General features: G+C 36.0%; 1 protein-coding gene across 1 annotated transcript in view; it reads left to right on the top strand.

The window, feature by feature from the left end:
- Positions 1 to 12297, top strand: part of LOC129231245 (glycogen phosphorylase-like) — a 143458-nt gene that overhangs the window by 109212 nt on the left and 21949 nt on the right. The window contains 3 exon segments of the mRNA XM_054865523.1: positions 1193 to 1275; positions 10808 to 10951; positions 12074 to 12166. Of these exon segments, the coding sequence (XP_054721498.1) occupies positions 1193 to 1275; positions 10808 to 10951; positions 12074 to 12166 (320 nt within the window).

Genomic DNA, 12297 nt, shown 5'->3' on the forward strand with positions numbered 1-12297 from the left:
GGGAAAGTGGGTGTTTTGCTTCGATCAATGTCCCAATTAGAACAGTGATTATGTAGAGTAGTAGTTACTCGTAGATGATTTCTAAATATTCCGCACAAAAAAAAATTTATTTTTTCTGTGGTTTTTATTTCGTGACCGATGAAACCTTGGAAAGAAAAAAAAGAAACGTACGAAAAGTAGGAAAAACTCTGATTTGTTCTGAGGGCAGGAGATGGTAGCTGTAGCACTGGTATGTGTTTCTACATAGCGAAATTAGAAAATTTTTCAATGAGAGTCAACCAATGGTTTGAACTTTGCACGTGTGATTAAATATTCTTTCCAGTTCTAAAGTGGGATATAAACATGTTCGACAAGCAATCAGTTTTCACGCTGAAAGTAAAGATTTTTTTTTTAAATTTATTAATTTGCTAACTTTTATGAAAAAATTTAGAAATTTAGTTAGCCCTAACATGTTTTGTTTGGTGTTTCAAAACTCTTGGACAAATGTTTAGAAATGATTGAAAATATTTAAACAGCCAGGAATCATATGGGATCTTTGTTCGCGAGTACAATGATGATGCACTACACGCACGCATAGCCAGAAACTGACGGATGCGAAATAAGTTACAAATTTATTACAGAAAGGCAATTTTACACAATTTTAATTTTTAAGAAAGGTTTAAAGTAGCTGTTGAAATTTGCCGTCTGCAGTTGCATTACATTGCGTTGCAACGACGAGCCATTCTGACAAGCTTTCATTGATCACTGCGTTGGCATTGCGACGCGTAAAATACAGACCGCAAATTTGAACAACTCCTTTTAACCTTTAATAAAAACTAACATGTTCTGTAAAATCGTCATTGTGGGATAAATTCGTGACCTGTTTTGCGTCACAAATGCATGTTCGGCAATGAAGCCGTCAGTTTGTTGATTTCATATGCGTGTATCGCGTCAGCATTGCTTTTGTGACCATATATCCACTTTCATTCTTTCTCATTTAGATGTTTTTTACCATTCTTTAAATTTTTGGTCAAGAGCTTTAAAACTCTCTGCATACAAAAATATTCCTCTTAGACATACGCCGTTCAGGTTCTGAAATTCGGCGCCCCTGACCTTAACAGCGTAAGAGACTGCAGTGTGTGAAAGAAGTTTTGTGAACTTCAACAAAGGTTTTCGCAGTTATATTATATCTGATTTTTATTTCTTCTTGCAGTCAACGATGGTGATTATATTCAAGCTGTATTGGACAGAAATTACGCAGAAAACATCTCAAGGGTTTTGTATCCCAATGATAATGTGAGTTTATTCGTGCAGTTTTAACTAACAATGTGTTAGAACTTAATACTAGATATATATCAGCAGTAGCGTACCAACGGGGTCTGGCACCTCTGACGAACTTAAGAAATCGCGCCCCCCTCCCGCAGGATCGCTTATATGGGAAGTCAGTAGAGGTCACCGTGACCTCCCGAATTTTTTTTGTGAGGGGGGAGGACATTGACTAATCGATTCGACAAATTAGGAGACAGTATTGCAACTTAAACATTCTAATTTTCTTGTCTTGAATAGTTTTCAATGATGCCCAGTATTCCTCCGCAGTAGACGTAATATTTGTATATGTGTGCATGCTCGAATTTTAACATTCGGTAAAATTGGGATTTCATTCGACGAATTGAAAATTTTCCCCGTCCCAAAAGTTTTAGTTCTCCCCCCACTATTTCACAAATTTAATAAGACAAATAGTATTTGCAGTTCGTTAATAAATATAACTAATGTACGTTCTTGAACCAAATGGAGAATAAACCGTTTTCAGTTCCGTTTACAGCAATGTATTTATTTTTTCCAAAACAGCTTTAACTTTTAATTGAACTTGTTTCAAACCTACAGGAAAATGTATAATAAACATCATGTACACATTTACTAAAAGAAAGAAAAATTATTATTTTTTTTTCAAATAAAAATTAAAACGTTTAGAAAATCTATACTAACTATTACTATAAAGAGGGAGGGCGGATTTTTGTGTGTTTGTATGTTCGAGGTAATCTCCGGAACCATTCAACTATTTGAAAAATTCTTTCACTGAATGAAAGGTGCATTCTTAATGAGTGACATAGGCTGTTAATTATGCATATATGTACTTATACTTTTTTTAAATCCATTAGTTTGTCTTTACTACCAGTTTGTTTCGTACCGTTTTATGGTTATAAACGTAAAAACAATTGCCGACTGTCCCGTACCTGCAGTGACAAAAGAGTCAAAGGTTCTCTTCAAACTGAATGCAGAAAGATGGAAACACGATGTTGGCGGAAGAACCGCCAAAACATTTATATGTGTTTGCGGCTGCGAGGGAAAAGGCATATAGCACTCTATTATCATTAGCCCTTTCAGGGGCGCATCATTAATTTTTGAGAAATATGAAGAAAAAACACCACAAGTAGGTTTATTTGATCATCTAGACATAGATTTTTCAGTTAAAAAAATGTTTTTGGCAACTTTTTTCGCTGGGGGTGGTGTCTCCATTTGTTCACACCCCCCACCTGGGGAAGGACAAAAACATGTTTACAAATGTAAAAATGAATTTGAATCATTTAGAACAATATGATTGGGTACCTCAGGTAAAATCAAGAAAAATGATTCACTCTTTCAGCGGTAATTAAAAATTTAAAAATCTGAAACAAAATACCAATTTTGGGGTAAACGAAAAATTGAAAATTTGATTTGGACAAGAAATTGAGCCTACGAAAAAAATATTTTTTTGTTATTCTGCCATCTTATTTTAGTTTATGCTTTAAATTTCACTTAAACGAATTATAACTGAGATTCGCTTCGAGGAAATTAGTATTTGAATTCAATTAGCGCTGACAGATATAAATCTGTGTTTCCAGAAGTTGTAATTTTCCATTTGCATTTCGGGCAACCCTTTGAGGCTTATTTAATGTTATAAAGAGTGTTTATTTTGTATATTCATATGTTTCGGGTAAGCTTCGGAACTACTGCACCTATTCAAAAAATTCCTTCTTCGTATGAAAGGCACATTCTTGCAGAGTGACATCTGCAAGAAAGAAAAACAGAAAAGACCATTGTTGTATGAAGCGAAGAGGACACCAGAACTCAAAGTAATGTTAATCGGCATACCAGGTGGAACTGAAAAAAGGTTAATTTAACACTGGCGAAAATCAACAAGCAGACTAAGGATAAGTGTGCAGGTTTTTCCTTTTTTACTAAATTGCACCAATTTTACTTAGTGGTCGAAAACCTGACCACTCTAGATTTAAATTACTTTAACTGTCTCCCTTCAGAAAGACAGTCAGAAGTATGATTCATAACAAAAAATAAATAAAGGGCCATTTGCGAAGCGTTTTTAAGTGGTCAGCCCCATAATACAGGAGGGATGTTCTATGAGAGACGGTTTGACTATAGAAGCCGTGGATAGAACTCAAAGAACTAAAAGGTTAAGACGAAATTATGAGAGGTGTCATCTTTTTATTTGCCGGTGACTTTGATCAAACTATTCCTGCTGTTCCCTAGATAAACGCTTGGAGATATATTTCAAGCCTATTCAAAGTCATCGCCTTTTAGGAGCTCTGTACGATCTCTGTATCTTAAGTAAATTTTTAAAAGGCCATATTTATTCTATTAAAACTAAAGGCGGTATTCCAATAATTGCGTTGCAAAACTTTAATTTGTTTTATGTATACAATGGAAATGGATCCCCCAAGTACAATCAATATGGACAAATATGATTTGGAGGATTATTCGTACTGGACCAGCAGCAGGTCAGTCAGCTCTTATTCCTCGAATTCCCATGGTCTTTGCACATTTCCAATTTTTCGATATAAGTAATTGCAATTTCCAATGAAAATTTCTTGTACCATCACCATCGTCAGAACTGAAAGTGAAACGTAAAATTATGCGCAGTACAACGTTGCATTTAAGAAGATTATATTGTTCCTGGGAAAGTAAAGGTTGTTCTCTCTAGATTAGGAAATGAAGTGTATAAATTTCTTTTAAAATTTCATAAAAACGGAACAGAAAATGTTGTACAGCAGGATATTTTAAAACAAAAACATCTGCATAGTATTTATTTAAGACAGTTAAATTTCAACCCGAAAAAGTTCGGGACGGGCCTCTTGTTCTATTATAATTAGGAAAGCAAAGCAAATACAAAAAGCATTGCTAATCTGAAATTGACTAAAAAACATGATCATACATACAGGCAAAATAAAAGCACTTCGCTAATAAAGGCCTCCCAATATTTTGTTCAAATAAGGCTTTTTATGCTTAAATTGTTTATTATAATTAGAGTAAATACTTAGCCTAAAAAACTATACACTTCAAGCTATAACACGAGAAAATGTCGCTCTCTTCCCGAAAAAAAAGGAATCATCCGGCATAGAACGTACTCTCTGGTATACAAATTGTGTGTTTAGCTAAAAACTTTAGCTAACCCAATGAATCGGAATCGAATTTCACGCCACGGGTAAAATCCCCCCTACCCCCCCCCCATTTTGGAGAATTAAGGAGTTTTTCATTTTCTCCTCTAGCTCTTTTTCTTGCGAATTTTATTTTTTATTTTATTTATAAAAGCTTTTTTTCTACTTGTATGATCAATTTTTTGATTATATATAAAAAAAAAACCCAATTCCCTTTTTTTTAATCATTCGAAATACCGCTCCCTGGCTGCTGCACCCCTAGCGAGAACCACTCCTGCCAACCCCTTGGTACGCTACTGGTGTACGGTGGGGCGTAGTTCCTGCTGCCCAGGGAAATTTTATCAATTTTTCATTCTTCTGTCTGTTATTTTTGAAAAGAAAAAAAAACTGTCCAAAAGAAGAGTTTTTATTTCATATTATTTATGTGTTCAAAAACCACTGCTTTATATATTAACTACAGGTTTTTTCACCTTTAATATATGTATATCCCCTCTAGCTCTTTTTTATGCAATTTTTTAAAACTTTTTTAAAGCATTTTTCAAATTCTATGATTACAATAAATGAATAAATAAATAAATAAAATCTTAAAACTTTTTTTTAATCAGTCGAAATGCCGCCCCCCTCCCCCTGGCTGCTGCGCCCCTGGCGAGAGCCACTCCTGCCAACTTCTAGTTATGCTACTGTATACCATATTATATTTATATGTACCAGAGTGCTTATAAAGTATCTCAGAGTGCTTATAAAGTATCTATGTTTTGCTTGAACGGGTTTTATTAGGAAATACAAGAATACAAAATCGAAATATAATAGATATCAATTTAGTTCGATTCAATATGGCCACATCAAATATCAAGGTGCAATTGCCACCGTTTTTCTACAGACTGGAACACCTTCTGTAATATTGCTGATGTAATTTGAGCTACTGCAGTCATAACATTTTGCTTTCATTGTTTAATGCTGCCAATCCTCACTTGATACGCGTTATATTTGACGTATCCTCAAAATAAGAAGTTTAGTGGAGCTTTGGTAAGTTGAGCTATGACTTTCACAATGTTAATCTCCTTTTGGGGATTTCATAAAAAAGGTACGTGTTATTGGTCCGGATTAGAGTTGGAATAGTTTTGCAAAGCTACTAGCAAAGTAACTCAACTCTACTCAGCGCCAATTATCCTCCTCTATTACCACGAAAAGAAGTAATCCCTGTCAAGGTCATAGCTCAACTTATCAGAGCCACACTATTGGTCGACACTGAGTCGTTGCTTCTGTTATCGCTAAAGAGGGCATTCTCCGTTATGTTCTCATTTTCCATAGCTCCAGCAAATCGTAACACATCGACTTCCGAGCTGCATTGTCCCCGGCTTAAAGTTTCTGAACAGTTTGGATGCGATAAGTGTGTTTGTATAAACGGTAGCGAACAGTTTAATTTACGTTGTAAAAGGGATAGAGAGTATACTGATGAGTCTTCGTGTAGGTGTTTTGGAGCAAAGAAAACGGCCCTCTTGTACACGCGACACATTCTCTGGCACTATCAAAGGTTTCCTACGATATTTTTCATTTTTCTCAATACCATTTCACTTGTTTCTTACCATTTTTTAAAATTCTGGTAAGCTTGTCTTCCTGCTCCTTTAAATTGTTCCACATATACGAGCACGAGTAGTGGATTTCCTTTCCTCTGCTGACAGCATTCTATTAGATTATCTGCAAATTATTTAGATTTTAAACATGTTTCTCAGAAATGCATGAAAACTTTATAAAACCCCGTATAGACTATATAACAAAGAAAAAATAATAATAAAATCGACGCATCAAGAAGAAGTTGTCAGAATGAAAGGACATTCTATCCAGGTGAAGGCAACATTGATGCAAGAAAATAATTCAAAAATATATGCAAAATGATTATTGCTGAAAAATTCCCAAACAAATGGAGGTTTTAGGGCCCTGTTGAGTTACCTCTAGTGAGAATGTACGATGCGATACACATGAGAATTGAGGCATAACAGTCTCGTATTATGTCCTCTGTCATCGAGTACTACGGTTACTATAAACACGCCATTGATTCTATCAAACTCGTAGGAAGTCCAACTTACCGTCTCAAGTAATTCCAGATGTGCTCGAATTTTTACACATAATGTAAGTTGATAATATAGAAAAGAAGGTCCCCTGACTCCCTTGCTGTGTTTTAATGAGCATTGGCTTGTTAAAAAATGGCTCCTGGGAGCCCCGTCATGAGTATCAACACACGTGACTAAGGCATAGCGTAAATGTACCATTCGACTGTCATGGTGCTGTGGATCAGATCAATATTAGAATTGACAATGTTTCGTATACAGTCGACTCCAGCTACAACGCGATTCAACTTACGCGAAATGGCTATAACGCGAATTTTCCACGAAGAAACGAATTTTAGAGTTGATGCGAATTCCTCGTCCACAAAACAAATTTTTTGGATAGAAGTATCGACTTCGTTACTGACTACTCAATATTGATTTCGTGAATGTTATTACATCCCTTTGGCATCACTGACAGCGAAAATTCTCACACCAAACAAATCTACACATCGCATTTTTAGTGCACCAAATAGCCACTCAGCATCTTACATTTATTTTATTTTTTCATTCTAAGTATTAAAGTTAATGAAATATAATGGCACCTTAGTGCGCTGTTTCATCTAAAGTTTGTAAAGATGGGAAGTAAAAGAAATTTTCTGACCAAAAAAAAAAGAAAAAGGTTAAGATTCTCGATATGCTTAAACAACTGCAAAACGTCGACGGTAGCGCGACAGTAAGTTATGAGTGAATCTTCCACAAGTACAATTAAAAGTCAAAGCAAAAAAATATCCGTAAAAGTTCAGAACTTAGTTTCAATATTGAAACTTGTAGAGTCTAAGCAAAATAAATATTATGAAAATGGAAGTTGATCTTGTATTGTGGATTAAAGAGATCAGGAAGAGAGGTTGTTGCCATAAATGGAAACGGTTTAAAAGAAAAGGCGAAGTAACCGTAGTTTAAAATGTATTAGATAAGAATAACGATCTGATCATGGAGCGTACATCATCATCTTCATTTTTTAACTCATAAATATTATTACTGTATCCACTGTACTATTATAATGCAGCATTTTATTACTACTACATACTATGCGTACCGTGTTGTTTTATTTTATGTCTTTCTTTGCCATCGATCGTTCATTTTGTGTATTTCGAAGTACTTCATGTTGAATAAAACAGCGTTTTTATTTTTAAATACAGTAAAAGTTCAGTTCTTTATGGAAGAAACTATAATGTATAGTTAAGGAGTGCTTCAAAGCAGTTTGAGGGGTGTTTACAAATATCTAGAAGAACTTGTATGTTTCTAAAAAATTTGTATTCATACATTTTTCTACAACGCGAAATTTCGACTTACGCGAGGGGTCTTGGAACGCATCCCTCGCGTAAGTCGAGACTCGACTGCACGACTACACCCCATAACGTCACTCCAGCTGCGAGTGCGGTGTGTCGTTAAAATGTAAAGGCACTGTTCAAGCATGCATATTGTAGTAGTGTTGAGATCGACGGCATTAGACTATAATGGAATGGATCGGATCCAGGTCGTCTTTAGAGATGAATCCAGATAAAATTTGGGGATTGATGACAATTGTTTACGCTTGAGGCGAACCCATTGGAATTCCTTAATAGTGATTTTGTTCTCCAACTGCACACCGTATATGTTATGGGTTGCTGTTTTAGACGAAACATAGGCATCCCTAATATTGATCACAGCACCATGACATCTTAACAGTACGTTTGTGTCATGCTTCAGTCACTTGTGTTAGCGCTTATGTCGGGGCTCCGAGGAGCCATTATTAATAGGGCACTGCTCGATCTCAATGATTCAAGGGTGTCAGATGACTTTCATTTTTACATTATCTTCTCTGACCTGCGCGGTCCCCTGATTTGTCACAAATCGAGCATATCTGGGATCATTTGAGACGGTAGGTTGGACAGCCTATGAGTTTGATCGAATTACTGGCGTGGTTACAGAAACTATGGTACGATATGACGTAGGATATCGTGCGAGACGGACATGTCTCAATGATCGCCTACTTCACCTCGAACATTCAAGCTAGAGGTGGCTCAACAGAGTACTAAACGCTTCATTCTTTTTTATTTTTCCAGTAATAAATGATCATTTTGCTTTCAATTTCTAATTGCTTTCTTATATCAATGTTGCCGTTATGTGTGTAAAATTTCGTTTCATTCTGACAAGTCTTTCTCGGTACGTCGAGTGTTTGTTTAAAAAAAGAAGAATGCTCTTGTTGGCAGTAACTATATTAACTGTCTCTCGCAATCGTGTCATTAGTATACAGCTACTAACATAGCAGAGAATGTGTTGCCACTCTTTTTTTATCATTGATATGCATCATTTAGTTCTCAATATACTGCTTGGTTTTCCCCATTGAATAAATGCAAATTAAATTTAGTTATTAATCATGTAATAAGCATAAATTACATTGCTAAGCGTTTGAACCAATAAAGTGGATCAATTTAACGCTACGTCAAAAATCCTACTAAGTAGAAAAGTAGATCCGACAGGCTTCTGAAGTTATCGGCAAGTGATATCACCGCATAATTAAAATTGCTTTAAATAGTATGAATAGCGGCATGCAGATTCGACAACCGTGTTCTGTTTGTGTTTCCAATCGACGGTTGTATGAACTAAAGTATATTAATCACATTCAAGGGCGATTCTCGTACCGATCGAACTTATTTTGATGTCGTGAAATACACCGCCAGCTCAGTCATTTCCAGCCGAGGACTGCAGTTTCGTGCTTATTAGCACTCATCAGCCCGGCATAGGAAAGTGACTGAGCTGGACATGGAAAACCTCTTAAGGAAGCCAATAGTGCGAAACAAACTGGTAGCTAATATAGAATTAGCAGACCAGACGAGTGACCGAACTTCGGTCACTAGGTTCGGATTCTTACTTTGGTTTCTTACTCGTTCGGTACTTCGGTTTCGGTATAGCCTGTATTTGGCTATAGGGCGGTAACTTACTGAATATACCTGCCTTGCCTTCAAAATTCGAGTTGAACCGAACCATTGCTTCGGTCACTCGTCTGGTCAGTTCTAATTCTGTATTAGCTACCAGTTTGTTTGGCACTCTTGGCTTCCTTAAGAGGTTTTCCATCTCCAACTCAGTCACTTTCCTATGCCGGGCTGATGAGTGCTAATAAGCCCGAAACTGCAGTCCTGGGCTGGAAATGCCTGAGCTGGCGGTGTATTTCACGTATTTCTGCCTTAGCCCTGGTTATAGGGCGGTAACTTACTGAATAAGAATCGTTAACATTCTTGAAACGCAATTTCACAGTGGAGCTGGCGGTATCATGGAATTAGGAGCGTTTAATTCTGAGGCAAAGCGGGGCGACTTCCAATTGCTTGAGTGCTTGAAAGTGATAGTTTACCCTATTTTCAGAGAACTATCGTACAGCTAGGGCAAAGGCTGAAATACACCACCAGCTCAGTCATTCCATCGGAGGACTGCAGTTCCATGCTTTTTAGCACTCATCAGCCCGGAATAGGAAGTGCCTGAGTTGGAGGTGGAAAACCTCTTAAGGAAGCCAAGACTGCCAAACAAATTGGTAGCTAATATAGAACTAGCACTGACCAGACGAGTGACCGAAGCAATGGTTCGGGATCAACTCCAAGGTTGCAGGCAAGGTCTGTGCTAATTCTATATTAGCTATCAGTTTGGCTTCCTTAAGAGGCTTTCCACCTCCAGCTCAGGCACTTCCTATTCCGGTCTGATGAGTGCTTATAGCACGAAACTGCGATCCTTGGATGGAATGACTGAGCTGGCGGTGTATTTCATGTAGTTTAACCTATATTCGACCTTTCTCACGAAACAACTCATTTGTCTGTAAGTTCATGCTTCAGTGCACGTTAGAAATAATAAAAAAAAAAACGAAGTCTCCTATGTGCTTTTGATTTTGCTTACATTTTAATTGCAAGCATGCCAAATCTCATTTTCGGTGTCAAAAAGAGCAATCACAAATGTTTACATTATTTGTCGCACTATTTGTTATATTAGTCACAGATTCGCTGTTCATTTATGGTGCAGTTTCGATTTTTTTTTTTTTAATTTTCAGCTTTATACATTGCTTTTTGTTAACTTGCTTTTCTATCAAATATCTTTCTTGATTACTTATATTTTCACTGTGCTTCAATGAGTGATTTACATTTCTATGACAGCTGATATATTGTAAAAACGAAGTGACTGTACAATAATAACGCACAGTGTAACGACAACTGACGAAAACAGTAAACATTTTCGGAGAAATTGTATTCTGATTATCATTGCTTTGAATCACTTTGATTTACACAGATAATTACGAATTGGAGTGACTATTCATTTAAATTTTAGTTCTTTGAAGGCAAGGAATTGAGGCTTAAACAAGAATACTTCATGGTAGCAGCGACTCTGCAAGATATCATCAGACGTTACAAGTCATCAAAGTTTGGAAGTAGAGATGCTGTCCGAACTTGCTTCGACGCCTTCCCAGACAAAGTAAGAACATTAGATTTCTCGTCTTGGTGTTACCATGTTATGTACTTCATGCATAAGTGATGAATTTGCCACCTAAATTTCTCTAATTTCTTGCAAATGATACTCAATGACAACTCATTGAATTGATAACTGCTAAACTTATGATAGTACTAGTTGTTGATTGAAAGGGTGCCGATTTAAGTTTCAGACGAAATCAAAAGAATGTCTTGTCCCTTCCTGTATTCCGATAATAATATTTCAAGTAAATTGAGTCATTAAGTGCAGAAAGGCAATATGCGTAAGATATCACTGTTAAATAGTATACAGAAATATCGTCTGCTTAGTTAGACATACCGATAAAATAGAAAGACAACTTGCCCACTATACTTCAAAGTTATGGCCTGCGTTTAAAAAAAAAAGTTAAAAAAATATTTTGTTTTATTCCTGTAATTTTAAAGATAGAATACAAAACGCTTTCTGTAAAACATTCGTGCTTTCTAGTTCTTTTCTTTCATGTTACTAAATATTTGGATAGCATTTTGTTCTTTTTCGTAGTCAATTATGTCCCTAGTTTTTTCGAAATCCTAAATATTGATAAATCCTTACCAGATATTATTTGATGTTGTTATTCTTGTTCTCCTGGTATCAAGATCAAAGGTGTTCAAGTCAATAAAGAAATTACTGTCAAAATTTTATGAAAAGCGCCAAATTTAAAAACTTGGCGAAAAATTGAATATGCGCACGATTTCACCATCTGCATGCAGGACAACCATCCGCAACGCGTGTGAAAGATATCTGCCATTACAAGTCGAATTTCACTAAATTAACAGCTTTATCTTAAAATTCGGCACACTTTAGACACCACGTTTCGGTAATGAGGGCAAATAATTTATTCGTCCAAAAACATGTCTTAGTATTCTCCTTTGATCGCTACTTATTTCGTTTTTTAAAGAATTATTTCACTACGGTATAGTTTCTTGGTTAGATGCAAATAACACATTTTCGCTCCTTCAACTTTATAAATCGGTTCTTAAATTTCTATCTCCTGTATTTCTGTACTTTTTAATACATTCATTCAATATAAACTTGTGCCAATTTCTAGATGCTTTAAAAATAATTCATCTTCAACGTTTATTATTTCAGGTTGCTATTCAGCTAAATGATACTCATCCTGCTATGGCAATTCCAGAGCTTATGCGGATACTTGTAGATGTTGAAGGTGTTACATGGGATAAGGTAAGTTTTTTAATCAACAACAGAATTAAAGAGCCATTGTTGTCCCAAGACAAAGGGAGGCCAAATAAAAAAGCGTTTCAAATTATTTCGCAAAAGAAATTACTATTAATTGGGGGATTGGGTGAACTATT

The sequence above is a fragment of the Uloborus diversus genome, chromosome 10 (assembly GCF_026930045.1).
Source record: "Uloborus diversus isolate 005 chromosome 10, Udiv.v.3.1, whole genome shotgun sequence".
In the NCBI taxonomy this organism is placed as follows: Eukaryota; Metazoa; Arthropoda; class Arachnida; order Araneae; family Uloboridae; genus Uloborus; species Uloborus diversus.